Source organism: Macadamia integrifolia, unplaced genomic scaffold (genome assembly GCF_013358625.1).
Source record: "Macadamia integrifolia cultivar HAES 741 unplaced genomic scaffold, SCU_Mint_v3 scaffold337, whole genome shotgun sequence".
Classification (NCBI taxonomy): Eukaryota; Viridiplantae; Streptophyta; class Magnoliopsida; order Proteales; family Proteaceae; genus Macadamia; species Macadamia integrifolia.
In genome coordinates this window covers 504,013-522,749 of record NW_024869435.1, presented here as the reverse complement: position 1 = coordinate 522,749, position 18,737 = coordinate 504,013, and the positions used below count along the sequence as shown (strand labels likewise).

The window sequence follows — 18,737 nt, the reverse complement described above, 5'->3', positions numbered from 1 at the left end:
CCCCCCCCCCCCCCCTTTCTCCCCCCTCCTTCAATTTGCTACAAGATTCTCCATATAAAACAGAACATCACCAAAAAAAAGCTCAGAAAATAACCCCTAAAAGAAGCATTAATAGAGAGAACAAAAGCACAAGGTCATAATACTGTTTCCTTAATGAGCTCCCAGATGAGGGGGAATTTGAAGGACTAGGAGTTGCAATGGATGAAACATTTTCCTTCAAGCACATGTAGTTGCAGCGACTTGGACGAACAATTCTGTATACACCATTAGTGGTAAAAATATAAACATCTTTCTTATTATCCTCCCCAAATGAGTTTATGTAACCCAAAGCAGGGAGACTACTTCCTTCTGTGAATTTACATTGCATTGGAGAGTCATGAGCACATGTGAAAGGAATCTGGTTGCTGGTGAAGTTTCCACTGTTCTCTGGATTTTCAATACCACCCCATATAGCTTCTGCATAGAAGTCAGCATATATGTACCTGAAAATCGATTGAAGATAAATGAATAACAAGGATAAATTAAATCTCCAGCAACAAAAAATTCAGTTCATAAATTGCTCTTAATTATTCAAACATGATGAGACAAACCCAACCTCACCTTCCATAAGTGCATGGGTCAGACATGGACCGATAGAAGTAACCACCTATGATTGCTGCCCCACCTGTTTGTAGGTTCTGATTTACAGTAGAGTGGTCATATCCCATTACAGGGAAGATGGGATTTATTGAGTTGGCAGATGTATTTCCACCAGGAGATACATGAGGATTGTAAGCATAGGGACCCTCATAAACACGCCATCCATAGTTTCCACCTTTTGTGATAAGATCCACCTCTTCATATTTATCCTGTAAGATTCTAATGATGGTGAGTAGAAAATAGAGTTAACAACTAAGATATTAGTAAATCATTGAAATCCTCGAGAAGAAGCTTAGGAGAACAAATGCAGATTGCCTAGAGACATCAGAACTGTATGCAGTGTACTCTGAACTCAGAAAATGAGAAAGATGAGTAAAAGTTTTCCTCCCTAATGAACGTTCACTGCCATTGATGCAATCTACTACAGCCATGGAGTTCGTTAATAGTTATTAAGAAGGATAAACCTCATTCACCTTCTCAAGGTTTCTAACACTTTTCAAGAACCTTCCCTGGATTTCTAACAATTCACTTACTTTCTCATTGGTAGATATCCCTTCTACTCAACTCCAGCTTTCTAAGTGATTTTTTACTTTAACAAGTGATTGGATGCATTTACATTAACCAATTCTGTTTGGTGGTAGGGACCATTTCAACCCATCAAGACAAGTGAATTATACCCTTTTTAAGGAAATGAATCAGTCAGGCAGTCAGTGACTGACACAACTTATTGGTGTCTCTGATCATCTAATTCTGAACCTCAGCTGATCACACTATTTTTGTCACATTGAAAATCAAAAGAAATTTCCTAGCAGAAAATATGTACTGAAATTCTAACACAGGGTCACAAGAAAAAAGAACAAAAGCTTTAATCATGTCAAAACAAGTAGAAGAAAAATAATCTCCGAACCTCGCCAACATCTGCACAGAGAAAATAGGAAGGCCTCTCTGGATCAAAAGCACATCGCCAAGGATTTCTAAACCCCATAGCATAAATTTCAGGCCGCAATTCATTGTCTTCAGAAACTGGATTATCTTGGGGGATAGAATAGTTTCCCCACAGACCGAGTGCATTTATTTGTTTTTTACCTGGAAACACAAGAGCCAGTATGTTACAAGAATGACCTAGAAAGTATAAGACAGAAACAAAGCAAATAAAGATATTATCTTGTGTTCATGTTACTTCATTAAGGAGTTAAACAACCAAACCTGTCAAGTGAATGAAAAATACAGATATGCTTTCACTTTTTTTTTTTTTTTTTCCCCACTGACTTCTCTTAATCAAATTTAGTGAAAAGGAACAAATTTTTTAATGCTTCACAATTCCTAGCTTCATACTGGAGAGCAAAAATGAGTTAAAAGTCGTATTTTGAGTCATTTAGAACCAGAGAGAAACAGATGAAAATGGTGATGAATCACCTCTTCAACTAAGAAAATAGATTCCTACAGGTTCTATAATCGCGTTAGACCTTTCATTCATATTTAGCTGCCCTATGTGAACCCACAGATGGAACTCAAAACTAGGAAAAATAGGAACCAAAATTGAAGGAGAAAATGATTCAATATAAAAGAGCAACCCAGTGCATGAGGCTCCCGCTACTGCAGGGTCTGGGAGTGGCAAGTGTAAACAGCCTTACCCCCTACTTCTTGGTAGAGCACTGGTCAAATATCCTTGACAGAACAGAGAATGCAAGATACAGTTCTAAAAATAGGAAACAAAATAAAGCAGCCAAGATTATTCTGCCATGCTACTCACTTGGAAAGTTATCCACGTCGAACCTCATGATCTTTCCAAGCAAAGATTTCTTGTTTTGGGAAAAATTGTAGGGATCACCAGCACTTCCACCATCTCCCATCATGAAGTACAAATATCCATCGGGTCCAAAGAGAATCTGACCTCCATGATGACTTGTATATGGAAGGCCCATCGTAAATATTCTTCTAACTTCTAATTGATTACTGCTTGTAGTCTGGAAAAAACACAACAATAGAAATTCAATTGGATATCCCCAGAAAGAATTACAACTAGTATACAGAAGTATAAGAAGCATACCAATGAAAATTGCGACGTAGTACCATTAGCCGAAAATTCTGAGATGACACTAAAAAACTGGCATGGAGAACCATCATTAGAAGGAGCAACTTCTGAAGGAATACAATTCACATCTTTATTACATGAGCACTGCCCAGAACATCCATCCCATTTCGACTTGTCACAGTTGAATGAAACAAAGAAGCGGCCATTTTTCACAAAATTTGGATGAAACGCGATACCCATTAAACCCAAATCATAATCAAAAGATATTATATTCGATAAATCTAGAAATGGACTCAGTTCACTAGGTCCTAATGTTGCCCCAGATTCCACATCAGGAACAGTTGCCAACCAGATTTTACCTTGCTGTTCAGTTAAGAAGACACGATTAGATCCATCAGGATGACCAATCATATCTATATAAGATCCATTCCCAACTTTCTCAAGGCACATACCGCTCGGGGGTTGCAAAATTTCAGTATTATTTAGTGAAACTGGTTGACCATCAAAACATACTGCATCGTTACTAGAAGCTCCGCCAACTGCTTTACAGAAATCAGATTTTGATTGCCAAAGATCAGCAAGTTTGGAAGAAGTGGAATTCACATTTTGACTGCCTTGCAATGAGGCAAAAGGGGAATTCAACATAGACACGTTATAGCATGTATCCCAAACCATTCCACAAAAGTTATTTGCTGCACCATTAGACTGGGATGAACCTACTGAGATGGTAGAGTTACATAGAACAGGAAACGACCGAGGCCCAGAATCAATTGTAAATAGCTCAGCTGAAAATTGATCACAAGTCTGCAAACCATGGAAATTTGAATATTATGAGGGAAGTTTGTAAACAGATAAAAGTACATCTAACAATGAATACATGCAATGACATTTAGAACACAACACATTAGGCCCCTTTTTGTTTTCACATTAAAATATCAAGTGAATCAACTTCCAGAAAGGGCTTTGAAGTTTGAACTGAAAAAAAATTGATAAATGTTATAAAATACAATAGTTTCAATCACAGGTTCAGCTTTTATGATTCTTCCTTTCATTTAAATAATGATCTTGGCCTGTAAGTTTAAAAGTTGAGTGTTGGTGGAACACTTATTGCACTATTACTTATTGGGTAATATGCGAAAATGAAAACTTCTAATTGGATATGCAGACACCATCAGCAATCCAGAAGCTATTTTTAATTAGTACAGATTACAAAATGCACTGTATATAATTCAAAGTACAGTATTAACAAATGGGCATTTTATGGGTCTATCAGTAATCAAATTTTCTTGGCCAAGATTGAAGGCTTACCGCGCAGAGAATTGATTTCATAAGAGAAGCACAGGTAGGACTAGAGATGTTCATAGACTGAAAATGTGTCTGCAATTGAAGATCCTGGGTAGCATTACAACAGACACTACCTTTATAAGGGCAGAAGGTGAGAGGTGTCTTTAGAGTCAAAGGTGCAGCTGTTTACATTCAAAGAAACACAGAATTCAGTCTAAGAGTTGCAAACAAAGCATTTGTAAAAATGTTTGCAAGAAAAGATAATAATAAAGCAGTGAGATAGAAAGAGGGAGACCCACTTGAGTCAGTGCATAAGGGATGTGAAGAAGAAAGACCAGGAAGCAACAGCAATAGCCCAAAGAAGCAGAGAATGCCAAGTACACAACTCATCCTTCTCAGTCTCAGTGGAAACAAACAGCAACCAAAAAAGGCTCCCTCTCTCTCTCTCTCTCTCTCTCTCTCTCTCTCTCTCTCTCTAAGACTGATTCAAAAAGAACCTCAGACTATGACATCAATGCCTTTGTCTTCCAATATATAACTATCTGGTGGACAAATGGTTGGAGAAGAAAAATGCTTTTTCTGAGTTGTGAAAGTCTCCACTAATGTACAAATCAGACAACCCATCATTTTTCCCCCCTCTCCTCACTATATGAAAATTAAATAACTAATATTTTGTTGTTGAGGGGACCATTGAGATGATTTATCCAAAGATATTGTGTTTGGCGGCACAAGTGAGGATAGCTTGAAGACACTGAGTGATTAAACAATACAAGTATTCAAACTGGTGGAGGCTCTAGCTCCATTCCCAGTTTCAGTTTCAGTTCCAGTTCTAGTTCCACTTGGAAATAAAAATGTCAAAGGGTGTAGGTAGCATATTTAGTATATATTTTTTAAAAGATTTAGTTAGCATCAGCACATACTTATATAGCTAACATGTCCCATTTTAATATTAAGCTCATGGAAATTCTAGTGGGTCTCAAAATTTGGTGCACAAGTAGACCCTGTAGAATTTCAGCTCTATCCAAATTTAAATATATAAAGGAAGTCAAAATAATGGTAAAAAAAAAGAAGGTCAAATATAAGACTAAATTTATATGCCGGCAAAAGTATGTGGGGATAATCTATCAAAAATAAAATAAAAGTATGTGGCGATAATTAAATACATGTATGGGATTGTGATTGAACTCGACATGTAGTTAATTCACGAGGAATTTCATTGTTAGATAACTAAGATCATTTGGGGCGAATTGCCAAGCTTGGAAAAACCTTAGTGTAACCACAATTTTTCATTTTTGGTTCCCCTCTTAGCTTAAGAGAAGAAAAATATGAATAGGAAAATTTTATATAAAGGCCTTGTTTGTTTTGTTGTAAGATTTTATATTTTACATGATTTTTTCTCTTCGGTTCCGTTTGGATATGAGGGGAATTAAAGGGAAGGGAAGTGAAGTGAAATTTTCATACTTAAAAAAGAAATGTTTGTAATCATTACCCCATGTGACTATATTATTAATTTCAAATTATTCCATATTTGGTTATTAAATTTCACTATACTTTACATTCAAAACCCTATGTTATAATATGTAAAATGTGTCATTACTAAATATGGCTAAAAAATGAAATAGTAATTTATACAATCACATGAGATCATATGGAGTAATAATATAAAAGTTTCTTTTTAAAATATGAAAATTTCATTTCCCTTCCTCTTATATATATTTGCAACCAAATGTAGCTTTTCTATTTTAAAAGATAATAGAAAATCCTATATACAAGAAAATTTTTCTTTTCTATCGTTTAATATGAAACAAGAAGAAATCCCAGAAAAAGAGGAATATTTGAATTTCTTAGAACCCAAGTGGCAGCCATGTTATGATATCACCTAATAGTCCATAAAGGATCAAAATTTCATTTTGAAAAGCTTAGAGTTGTAAAAGATATAGAGAGGAATAAGTTTTGAAATCATTTGATTCAATGCATCTAAACATTTGAATTACATTCATTTTCAAAAAAAAAAAAAAAAAAAAATATATATATATATTTATTTTGTATTATTTTTTTTTAGATGATACCTAATCTAGATCTATCCTATTCTAATGAGGGGTGGAGGGAAGATGAGAACTAGGAGACCCTAAAAAGAAGGGATATTCATGAATATAAATATTTAAAATATATATATATATATATATATATATTTTAATAACTTAGGTTCAAGAGTAGAAGATCATCCACTAAGATTAATCTTGAGCCTAGTGGATCTGCAAGTCATGTGCATTGGATTTATGCTTTATGTGGTATGAGACAAAGGATAAGATTCCTCTCCGTAGAACCCATGGATCATAGAGTGATCTCAAAGCTGGGGTGACAAAAGGGGATTCCTTATTTCATAACTTTTTTTTAGGGAAGAGAAAGAAGGAGATCTTGTTACACGATCTAATTAACAATGATAAAAAAAAATTTCAATCTTTTTCTTCTTGGATGTCACTTCCCTTCTTTTTTTGGCCTTTGCTTATCATTTACATAAACATAAGGCAACAGTTTTTTCTTTCTTTGCCTTATACGGATAATGGTCCTTGTTTGTGCATAGTTCATAAAATAAATTTTCAAATGTGCTTACACCTAATCTTATTAAGACGACCATATAATAGTCCACTAAGATATATAAGATTTTTCTAGTAGTGATTCTACACTAAGTAGATTAATTATCTTTCTCCTTCTTTTGGATGCTCATTAGTTGAATCTTCCCACCATATATTACTTGTCTTTCTCATTGTTTTAGATCTTCATTAATTGGCATCTTCCTCATGACAACTTAGTTTCCTAATGGTTGACATCTTCACACTAATTTAGTTTTCTAATGGTCGCCCCTAAGAGATTGCCTATGGTATATATATGTTACATAAGAGTGGTTTCCATGTCAATTTTTAAGGATCCATTGTATGACATGTGTCAACTTTGCCATTCAAATGTTTCTAATAGCATCTACCTGGCTTTTTCAATTAAAAAGTGTTTAAGAAAAAATCTATTCCTTGTGCATTTTTATGGTCAATTTGCTTACCTTTATATCTTTGAATTTTACCTATTTAATGATTTTTCTATATTTCTCGAACTCAAATTTGGAAAAATTTCTACATAGAGGACGGGGGAAGTTAGCTATGTACTAACTTTGAATGCCATGTAAACTGCCATGTGACAGATAAGAGGAAGCCATTTTTAATTGGCACGATGGCATTCCAACCTGTAATTCAGTTACATGACCATTTTTTTAGCAAGCGTTAAGGAATGTATTACACTGTCACTCTCATAATTTTTTTAGGGAAATCATTTTTAGATGGCCCATCAACTATGTAATCTATGGGTGAACACATAATTTGGCCACATAACAAGTTGGATAGGTCATAAATCTTGTGGACACATAGACCCCAAGGTCTTACCCTCATATGTTGGAGGATTAGAAAGAGAAAGTGTCTTACTGAGGAAAAAGAAAAAAAGTGAAAATGTCCTGAAAGCTATAGAAATATATTATTTACTACATAACAAAATGAAAAAGCAAAAATAATAAGTTTGAACTAGATCCTCAGCATCAAAACAGAATAACTCAAAGACCACAAATAATTGAACCTATGGGTTAGAGTTTCCAGACATCTGATAGGATATTTAACATTGTCTCTATAAATGCCTCCAAATGCCTTTCTGCTTCATTTGGTTGCTAGGGATGGGAAGTGAAAATTTTTAAATTTAAAAAAGAAATTTTGTTAATCATTATCTAACATGATTGTATAAACTACTTAAGTTTCTTATTATATTAAGTAATGATGGTTTTTAGGTGTAATTTTTATTTTACTTTTAAAATCCAAGAGATTTAGATGCAAAGGAAAATGTATTTTTTGTTTAAATCAAATATGGAATGATTTGGAGTTAGTAATATAATCAAGATATTGCATTTTTATTCACCATTAATGAAATAATATTTTTTTCAAATTTCATACATCCATTGTCAATGCTTAAGGGAATTGAAATCGCCTCTATGGGCCAAGGACCAAAACTGTTTATAATCTTGTCTTAAAAGACCTTAGGGATGGGCTAGGCTTAGCTTGAGTTAAGAGACTTTAGGGTTGGGCTGGGATTTTGATACCCCTACACTAAGGGCCCGTTTGATAACGTTTCTACCATTTCTGTTTCAAGAAATGGTAGAAACATAAATTTCCATTTCTAGAAACAGAAACAGAATTGAAGGTATTTGATAAGTCATGTTTTTAAAAGTCGATGGTAACTAGTGAAAGAATTACCACAAGTCGTTTCTAGAAACGGTGAAACAAGTTCAACTTATTTCGCCTAGGTCGTTTCTTGAACCATAAATAAGTAAAAATTTCTATTTCTATTTCTAAAAATAAGTGAAACGAAACAGTTTTATCAAACGCTTTTTGCTCCGTTTCTACTGTTTCTGGAAATAGAAACGGCAGAAACGCGTTTCTTGAAACGTTATCAAACGGGCCCTAATTCCATAGAGGGTAAGATATTGGTCTAACTCTTCCAGGCGGTAGAAAGTCTCTTACCCTTACCCAATATTCTGTATGAAGATGGTAAGACAATCAAATCTATATTTAATTCTAATTCACTTAATTTATCAATATGTACAAAATATTACATTATTCATTCATAAAATCTAAAATATAACCACTACTAATAATCATTAGGGGGCTAATGTTCGGTGTTTAGTTTAGTTAATGAATATGGGCCGTTGGGTAGTTTAGGAATGGGCCTAGACTGGATTGGGTTGCGTTTGGGCTGGGCATAAAATATGTAACTTTGTATGTGTGTGTGCCCCAAGATCTTAGTACCCCAAATAATGATTATAGGGGAAGTAGTGCGGAAAGACATGCACAGTTTAGGTATGGCCAAAATATGATCTTAGATAAACCTTCTCGGAAGGCAAGAATCCACGTACCCTACTCTATTTAGATGAGATTTTTCTATTTGTGTTGTGGTGTTCTCTTTTCTTTTTCCATTTCTTTCTTTTATAGTCTTTGATCGGATCCATGTATTCGACCCCATTCAGTTGGGATAAGGCTAAGTTGTTATTGTCGTAATATAATAATAATAATACTCCATAGTAGACTTCTTCCATGTAGCCGACCCCATTCAGTTGGGATAAGGCTGAGTTGTGTTGTTGTTGTACTCCATAGTAGATTTCTTTTCTTCTCTTTCCATCTTTAGAGAATAAATGGCAAATCCCCCCCCCCCCCCAAAAGAAAAATAAAAACACATATGGCTTTTGTTACATAAAAGTGGGATAATATATGAAATTAACACTTAGAGGCATGGGTTCCAACCCAAAACCTTAAGGCATTACTTAGGCGGGAATGGTCTAACAATTTATTAAAAAAAGAGACATATTCAAGATTCTACACAAACCAATGTGGGACTACATATACTTTGATAATCCCAACGTCTTAACAAAGATAAAATACAAATAGGACCTGGTTTCTTGAGGCTACGGTGGACGGGCATCAGTTCACTGTGGCCCATCGACACTGTACAATAAGGGGGAGATATAAGGGGAGAAGGGGGGGGGGTACATCTTGGCTATCTCTTCCTTCACCAAGCACTGAAGAAAAACATTTTCCAAATACAAATGCTAGTGAGATAATAGTGATTAATTCTTTTTTATTGCAAAAGAAATGTCTACTTCAACTTGATAAAATGAAATTCATATAAAATTTTAGGGATAAGGCTGACTATGCTAGCTTTACCAAAATCTGTTTCTCTCTCTCTCTCCTTCTCCCCTAAGAAAAGTCCCCCATGTCTCTTTTATCCCGGTTCTTCAATTGATTGAGCCTCTAGCTCCAAAAAAACTGACGGTGTTCCTTATCTCCTTCCAAAATTTTATCCTCCAAAGTCCCAAGTTGGAAATTCTGAAGACACCTCCGTAACACTCTGATTAGACCATTAGATATAGATTTTTCTCTTAACAGCCTGTACATAAACCTAGTTAGGCCTTAATGGGCATCTGTCTAGGCCCAATATATAGTCGCACTAGTGTCTTTTGTACTAGCAACACTAAAATCTTAACAGGAAAATACTTATATTATTTCAGTTCTCTGCATTTATGCTTTATTGAAAATATACATTTGGTATGTTTTTTTAGTGTAAATGTTAATAAAATATGCCCAATGAAAGTACCCAGTATTTTTTTTTTATGAGAACAGTAAACTAATTAAGAGAGAAAAAGCTGGCACGCCGCCGGAGTGATCATCATGTGTCATTCTCTCTCCTTCCTCTTTGAAAAAGACTCCATGCCCTCCTGTGTTCAACCCTATGATTATTGTACATGGCTAGTTTACTAAAGTATGCAATATTAGATAGGCCTAGTCCAATACCATACTATCGTCTACACTTCTAAGCCCAGCAAGAACCAGAACAATGACATCTAATACGGCCTTCACTCACCATCCACCCCAAAAACAGTTAGGAAGCTCAGTTTCACCAAAAAAAAAAAAAAAAGGAAAGAAATATCAGAAGTTAAAGGTTTCAATTATTCATATCTCTCTCTCCAAAAATAAGAAACAAAAAAAGGGGGGGGGGGATTGAGGTGGAAGGAGGGGAATATCTTACTCTTATATGTTCAGATTCTCCTTGTCGTTCAAGTAAATAAAACATGGGGGAACATTTTCTATCTGGGGTGTGGCTCTTACACCAGGGCCAATGCATCAATAGGGGCAGGATTTGTCTTTCATATAGAACAAACCAATCATTTCACAAGAGCCTGTGAATGGATATATCCACGCTCTCAAACAGGCTTCTTTTTCCGATAAAATATATATGATGCAACCTAAGCATCTTTTCTATTACCTTTCTTTTTATTTTTCTTCTTATATCAATACAAAATTCACCACTTTTTTTTTTCCCTTTAAATGAAAGAAGGGGAATATCTTACTCTAACATGTCAAGAATCTCTTTGTTTTAATGTAAATAAAACATATGATGCAACTATAAGAATCCTTATCTCCTTTTGCTTTTTGGATTATCTTCTTTTATTAATACTTACTTTACATTTTTTTGTTTTTCCTTAGAGTAAAAGGAGCGGAATGTCTTACTAATTTTCATTTCATCACCGGACCCACCATTTAGTTGGAAAATTTATTATTATTTTTTTTATTTTTTTATCTTTTTCCTCTAAAAATTCTTAGATATATCATATTTTTACCCTGAAATTTCTATCTTTGTAAATTCCAAATGTCTGCCTTCATGAAATTACACTTTCTCTTCTAATATATATATATATATATATATATATAAAGTTTATCTTCATCGATGACTAAACGATGAAAGAATCCAGATGTGACCCCATCTCTCTCCACCTATCTCCCCCTATTGTACATTAAGAAAACTTAGTCGTAAAACATATGATGCAGCCTATAAGTATCTTTTCCCTTTTGCTTTCGGGGTTTTCTTTTAATATCAATATAGAATTCAACATTTTTTTTTCGTGAAATGAGGGGAATGTCTTCCTCTTATATGTCCAGATTTTCTTTATTCTTCAAATAAATAAAGCATATGATGCATGATGAAACCCATAATCATTCTTTTTCCTTTTGCTTTCTACTTTTCTTCTTTTTTCCATTACATAATTCACTTGTTTTTTTGGTACTAGTTTTGTTTCTTTTTCATTTTTCTTACAATTCATCAATTCTATTGTGAGAGGAAAAATGATTGTCTTGAAATGGACTGACTTAGATCACTTTCCAAAGAATCTTTGGATCAAATTAATACTAATTTTCAAATCATCACCAGACTCACCATTGGCTTGTCAAGTTTATTTATTTTTATTTTTATTAATCTAATCTTTGGCAACTTAATACTAATTTTCAAATTCAGTTCATGGATCACAATAGCATAGAATCATCAACCCTGCAATTATCACTTTTTTTTATTTGACTGTCAAAGAACTTCAGTCAACTAGCACTGACACCAAGTTTACATTATATACTTTAGTTGATTTGTACATAACATAAGCCAACTGGAAAGCCAGAGCAGATTTCCTTCATTGAAATCCCATTCTTAAGGCTAAAAATGCTGAAAATTAGAAATAGAATTCTAAAGTTGAGAAACCATCCTTTGCATTCTTTAATAAGAAAAGGATGTGTTCTTCAATAAACCACATTTTTGTTGAATCCTTAAACTATGCAAAAAAAATAGCTTAATGACACTCTCATTAGGCCAATATAGATATAGGTTTTTCTAACAGAGAAGAGCTAAGCCTATACCTAGTTAGTCCTTGATGAGTCTCAGCCAAGATATAGGTCTTAAATTCTTAATGTACTTTTTGACTGGCAATAGTGCAAAATAAAAAATTATTTGCACTTTTATTTTGGGACTCTTGTCTTCTTGTTCTATTATGTCCCCCAATCATCATTAATCATATCCCTTTTGCTTTTGCTTTAACTTCATTGCTTTTGTTTCCTCCTCTGCTTACATTTTTTCTTTTCCTGAAGCCACTTATCATCCTAATGTGAATGGAGGAAATGGTTGAGTTGAAGGTGGTATTACTCAGATGGGCTCCTCTGTTAAATTGAAGTTCTTCACACACAACACACACACACACACACACTCACAGACACAGAGGTATGGCATCAGCCCAGCAGTGGTCAGAGCTTCCAAGGGAATTGTTAGAGAAGGTTGCAAAGAGCCTTCATCTATATGCTGATTATGTTCGATTTCGAGCGGTTTGTGTTTCATGGGAATCTGCTTTACCAAAGACTCCAATTCACTTACCTAGACAACTACCACTGTTAATGCTCCCTTATGATCAGGGAAGTAATAAACCCAATGAATTCTTCAGTATCAATGAGAACAAATCCTATTCCCTTAACTTTCCCAATGAGTTCCATAGCAAGTTCTTCCGTGGATCCAGCCATGGTTGGCTTGTTATAGTTGATAGAACTCCCTCCATTTGCCTATTCAATCCTTTCACCAAAGCCCACATAGAGCTTCCTTCCTTGTCAAACTCTAATGGTTTTGAATCTTTGTATAAGATTGTGTTACAGTCACCTCCCTTTTCATCTAATTTCATGGCCATAGCCATAATTGGGGATCGCCAAAGACATCTTTTTTTTGGTTGGAGGGGTCGTTTGAAATTGGCATTCTGCAGATGTGGAGACAATAGATGGACTTCATTGAAGGAAAGGACTCCTAGTGCAGGTAATTACATAGATGTCATATTCTATAAGAAGCAACAAATCATTGCTGCAAAATCAAATGGACTATTTGAAATCATGGACATTACTGGTGGCAATGGAAATTCTACTCCTAAGATTAAGGTTATCCAGATACTGAGACCACCGGATTCAGTTCCTCTTGATCATAATTTGTATCTGGTGGAGTCTAACGATGAATTGTTGGTCGTTAGTCGGTCGGTGCTAGTGTCTGAATGCAGAGATTATGATTACAGAACAACTGGGTTTTCTGTTTATAAGCTGGATTTGATCAAGAACAGCAGTGGCAGCTTCAGCTACAAGTGGTCTGAGGTGAAGAGCCTAGGTGACAGGATTTTGTTTCTGGGTTTGGATCCATCTTCTTCTTTTGTGGCCAGTGATTTCCCTGGATGTAAAGGGAATTGCATATATTTCACTGATGATCTATGGGATTGTCCATTGGAGGGGGGTACCAGTAGGGGATCTGATGTTGCTTTGTTCGATATGGGTGATCGATGGATCAAGCCATTGCCATGCTACCCTAGAGAACTCAATTGGCCACCGCCAATTTGGATCACACCCAGTCCAATTTAATCTATATCAAGTTCTGTGAATTGATGTTAACTATAAGTAGATTAAACTCTTATGACATTTTGATAAACAAATAGATGAGTTATACTTTTGTATATTCTTTCTGGTTATTTATTTCTGTCAGTGAACATGTCTGATTCATGTAATTTTAGTGAAAACAAGAATGCCTGTTTTCAAATCTGTACAGTAATGTGAAATGTGAAAGGATTTGGTGACAACAGGGCTGTTCTTCTCTCTTATTTTACATGTCTGCTACTTGTGAAAGGGTGTACCCAATGCACGAGGCTCATGCTACTGCAGGGTCTGGGGAGGAGTTCCCCCACTTCTAGTGGAGAGGTTGTTTCCTTATTCGAACCCGCGACACCAGGTTGCATGGAGAAGAACCTTACATATGTCTGCTACTTGTATTAACAGGAAAAAATCTTTTGGAAGAGGATACCTTTGGGAATCCCATATAGATTATGGCCTGAATAACAACATTTGAATGAAAAGACAGGGAGATTTGATCTCTTTAGGAGGAAATTTTGACACATGGTTACCAAAAACTGATCAACAATTTGACATCTACATATGGGTGGGTTTCTGTTTGATATAACAGAGGATGGCTTCTATCATCCTTCTATAGCAAAGCCCTTGTTGTGACATAAAAATTGTTTGTTTGTTTGTCTATCTGAGGCCATATGGAACCTTAAATTTTGGAAGTAAATTGCAGAAAAAGACAAGGCCAAAATGTTTGTCGATTATGTGGGTGCTTCTCTTATTCAAGGAGAGGACTTACATGTTCAGGAGATAAACATGGAAGATCATAAATATAGACTTTATCTATAAATAGGCATTAAACGGGCTCTAAATGAGTCTTCCCAACCTCGCTGTAATAGTTATAGTTCTCAAGCTGACAAGCATATTCCATTAAAAGCACATTTCTGTCTCAAGCATATCTTGCAAATCCATCATTAATTCACCACAACAAATACATGAATTTTATTTTCTATTATTAAAGACGCTTGTTCATGAATCAATCTCTTGTTTATCTTAAAAATTGAAGTAAATCCACTTGAACTTTCGCTTTACTCTTCAATTTTACAAGTGGCAAAATGAAGATTTTTCAAATAGTATTAAAGAGGTCGGACTTGAAAAAATCTAAATATGTCAGGCTCGTAAATGTGTCAGTCTTGGACTTGACACCTCTAATTTAACCCTCCTCTGTGTTTGGGCACATAACCACGCTGTCTTTCAGCTTCCTTTAATTGTAAATGATATGAAAATGGGCAAGATAATTTTAAAAGAAACTGACAACATTGGCACGTACCCCGATATCGTTCCGGCCATTGGATGTTCGTCGCACCGCTGCATCCGCAGCAGAGGATTTTTTTCGCTGACGGAATACCAAAATTAGTATTTAAAAAAAGAGAAGAAAAAAAGAACCTAATGGACTGTTTGACAACCCTAGAATGGAGTAACACATCTAAGTCATAGCTTAAAACTCAGAACGGAATCTATAAATCGGTTGATTTAACTCAAATTGAAATCAGTAAAATTGGAACGAAGATTCTTTCTATTATTATGAGTGAGGGTGATAATGTAATCTCAATCAAAATAATGGTAGTTTAGGGTTTAAAAGGAAATGCTACAACTTATGTCATCACTTAACGCTCACGGTGTGAGTACGTTGAAAAAATCTACAAAATACATGAAACGGGTAAGAAATTTCAAATTTAACTGAGGAGAGAAGCATAATTTCCTCATCCAAGATTTAATCTCCACGTAATCATCGGATATTCAAGATCTAATCATACAAGAAAGGATTAGGGTTACCTTTTCTTTTTCCTACCTGAAGGTCAACAAAAGAAAACATTATATACCATGGATGTACAACATCTAGGCATTCTACATATAGAAAAATCTTGATCCTCCACCAATGGCATTGCCATAAGCATAGCACAAGACTAATCACTTTTGACCTAAGGATCCACCTTCGACATTGCAATCAGTAGAAACCTCAAGACAAAAACCAACTTAAAAGCTGCCTTAACCATTACAATCAGCAGGCTACAAAGCAAAATCTGGATCTTTTATAAGAATCCCAAATGATATAATGACGGGTTAACAAAGGATGCAAGGACCAAGAGAGTGACACTAGCGAAGATGCACTATCTTGGTTAACAAAATCTGCAACGGACTTCACTTCTTGATGATAGTGGGTGATTTTCCATGAGATTGATAGACACAAATTGCTTGAAATATATAACCACTGCTGCTGAAACATTTAAGAAATGGTCGAGTTTGAACAGAAATAACTACTGCATTGGAATCACATTCAATCCAAAGATGAGTAATTCTTTTATTCTTTGCCAACTTCAAACAGATAAACAGAGCTTAAAATTTAGCAAAGATATTAGAGCGAACACTCAAAAACTTGGAAAAACATCCTCAAGAGCACCACCTGAATCTCTTAGAATTCCTCCTGCACTTGCATGTTCTGGATTTCCCAAAAAGCACGCATCTATATTAAACTTCTTTTCACCCATCTACTGATTTTCTTTCTGACCACATCAACATATAGGAAGAGAAGCAATATTTGGACGAGCAAGCTTGAAAAGATCTAAATACAGTGCATTCCAAGAAAATGTGATTGAAGCTTTCTGCCGCTCATAAGCACAAAGAGCATCTTGAAGCCATGGGGATGCCCTTTCTGAGTATCTTAGTAGTCAGTTGGAAGCCTTTGATGCATCCTTCTTCACCTAAAGAAAGATTGTCTAGGATGAAGAAATCCATGCCACACAGTAGAATATCAAGGAAACCACTTTGATTCTAAATTGATGTGTGAGCAAATCAGTCTTGTCCGGGGATCTAGAAATTGAAGTAATGCTTCATAGAGAAACAATCTTATGAAAAAAGGAAGCACAATCTCTTATTTAGGTGATGAGGGAGGCAAACTATTGCAACCGGATCAGTAGGGTAATGAACTCCAATTCTCCATACATTAGAGGTCAGAATGACACAAAATCTTTGGCACCAAACGAGGTTATTATGAGAACCTTAATTCCAATCCCTGACCCTCGCTATTTTGTTTGAGGCTTTCTTGAATAAAACCAGGAATTCAACATTGATAACAACGTCGCCATATCACCGGTCAATCCAAAAGGGTGCACAGTCGGAAGTCCCAAATTCAATTTGGATAAGAGGCCTGGAATTGCTGAACCCGCACAGAGCACCACTCTTTTGAGCCATTATGACTTTGTTTCAAGAAGCCTTCCTTGCTCTTCCGCTTAGCACCACAACAATCTATCACCGAGCGTGATCGATGGTTTATTTCTCCAATTTCGTTTCAAACTTGTGATTTGGATGGCTATATCAACTGCAAGCATCAAACAATTATACATAAAATTGAGATAGAGAATCTAACATGTCACAAGGCAAATATATGTATTACCATCTCTTATAAAACAATAAAAGCATCATATTTAAATAAAAGATACTAATAAAATGAAACTCTACCTTCAGCTGCACTTGAATGCATTATGAAGGCTTCTAGCTTTCTGTTCATATCCAGATAATTGTTTCATCGTCAATAAAGAATAAATCTCAGTTTGCAATCCCATTCTCAGTTAAGAAGGTATGAAGTTGCTGAACCCAGAAATACTGACTTTCTGTTTAACTACCATGATTTGCTGCCACAGCTTGCCTCGCATCCCTAGGCGCCACATCCATCCGTCGAGAAGGGCGGTGGATAGTTTATTTTTCCACTTGCATGTCATACTTGTAAAGCTGGAAGGTTTATCAACTGCAAAATATAAATTGATTATATATAGTGAAATCAGTATAAGGAATCTGAAAAGTCGAGTGCAGAAGAAAATATTGTCATCTCGAACAAAATAACAATAGCAATGTCATTAACTAAAGGTGAACGTTGTTAAAGAGAGCAACCCAGTGCACGAGGCTCCCGCTACTGCAGGGTCTAGGAGGGGCAAATGCAGGTAGCCTTACCCCTTGCTTCACAGGAGAGGCTGTTTCCAAGTTTCAAACTGTGACCAACAAGTTGCAATAGTGAAAATTAACCGTTGCAATAGGCGAACACTTTTAAGTTGCCCGAAATCTCTTCATCCACCATGATGTGACCCTATGATTAGATTCTTGGGTAGGTGAGTTTCACCATCAAATCCTGTCCTCTATTGTACAACTTTGAAACAAACCTTCTCCCGTCCAATCCAAGGGTCAGATATTTGTGGATTAAGAGGCTCTCTCTCTTCACTGTGTGAAGGAAAACTTGGTCCTTAAATATGATAAAAGACACAGAACGAGAATGAGACTCTTACCTTCAACTTCACTTCAAATGCATTATAAAGGGTTATAACTCCATGTTTAGAAAATTATTTCATCATCAAATGGCCAATTATTCAACTTGCCTTGTGATTTCCACATAGATATTATATGAAACCTGCAGATTTAAGATCAATGGTCATAGTGGATAAGAAAGCCGGATGCTCAGGTCAAGTCAATATATGAGAAAAGGATATAAAAACTACAGAGACGTAGAGATTGCACGGATATGTGATTTCTAGCTCTCCCATGAATTTGGAACAATCTAAGTCAAGCAATTTTGAGAACTAAGCAGTATCATTAACCAACTTAAATGAACACACATATATTACAATGAGTTAATAAGAAATCTGAACACACAAGCAATTTTGCAAACTCTATACAACATTTGCAACCTGAGGTAACTTATTCAGTATGAGAGCAGAAACTGAGTCCAGTCAACATAATGAATGCACTATCTCTGTAAGCATGGTGAATTTGAGGTTTCTGAACTCTCTCTGCCAAGTAAAAACATAGTCTTCAGATTTCTTAGCTCCTCTACCAACAAAGCATCGCATGTTCTCAATGAACCCAAGCACAATATCAGTCAGATAGCCAAGGTTTTGTTGACCCATACTGTCTTAATGATTGTAAACTCTTCAATCGGAATCAGAAGTCAGAACAGAAGCCTCTTATTA

The 18,737-nt window shown here is 35.5% G+C and overlaps 3 protein-coding genes across 8 annotated transcripts in view; 1 reads left to right on the top strand and 2 right to left on the bottom strand.

The window, feature by feature from the left end:
• Positions 1-47: 47 nt before the first annotated feature.
• LOC122068045 (HIPL1 protein-like) lies at positions 48-4,481 on the bottom strand. The gene is made up of 7 exons (XM_042631876.1): positions 4,258-4,481; positions 3,983-4,140; positions 2,690-3,478; positions 2,393-2,606; positions 1,547-1,725; positions 601-848; positions 48-482 (listed from the first exon to the last, which is right to left on the bottom strand). Exons 1-7 carry the CDS (start codon positions 4,346-4,348, stop codon positions 83-85), a joined length of 2,079 nt encoding a protein of 692 aa, XP_042487810.1. The 5' UTR covers positions 4,349-4,481; the 3' UTR covers positions 48-82.
• Positions 4,482-12,479: 7,998 nt separating this feature from the next.
• LOC122068075 (F-box protein At2g26160-like) lies at positions 12,480-13,958 on the top strand. The gene has a single exon (XM_042631922.1). It carries the CDS (start codon positions 12,583-12,585, stop codon positions 13,741-13,743), a length of 1,161 nt encoding a protein of 386 aa, XP_042487856.1. The 5' UTR covers positions 12,480-12,582; the 3' UTR covers positions 13,744-13,958.
• Positions 13,959-15,963: 2,005 nt separating this feature from the next.
• Positions 15,964-18,737, bottom strand: part of LOC122068062 (putative disease resistance protein RGA3) — an 11,229-nt gene continuing 8,455 nt past the window's right edge. For 5 of the 6 annotated variants that reach the window (XR_006136967.1, XR_006136966.1, XM_042631895.1 and 2 more), the window contains 3 exons: positions 18,057-18,178; positions 17,239-17,524; positions 15,964-17,098 (listed from right to left, as the gene is read on the bottom strand). The gene's annotated coding sequence lies outside the window, so the exon portion shown is untranslated. The remainder of the gene's footprint in view (positions 17,099-17,238; positions 17,525-18,056; positions 18,179-18,737) is intronic. The other variant, XM_042631898.1, reaches the window with a different exon arrangement.

What these genes read in the sequence shown, in the direction of transcription:
- LOC122068075 (XM_042631922.1), top strand. Translation starts at nt 12,583, where the DNA reads ATGGCATCAGCCCAGCAGTGGTCAGAGCTTCCAAGGGAATTGTTAGAG.
- LOC122068045 (XM_042631876.1), bottom strand. Translation starts at nt 4,348, where the DNA reads ATGAGTTGTGTACTTGGCATTCTCTGCTTCTTTGGGCTATTGCTGTTG. An exon ending in CGACGTGGATAACTTTCCAA is followed by an intron (nt 1,726 to 2,392) that starts GTGAGTAGCATG and finishes TTGTGTTTCCAG; the next exon opens with GTAAAAAACAAATAAATGCA. An exon ending in TCTGTGCAGATGTTGGCGAG is followed by an intron (nt 849 to 1,546) that starts GTTCGGAGATTA and finishes AGAATCTTACAG; the next exon opens with GATAAATATGAAGAGGTGGA.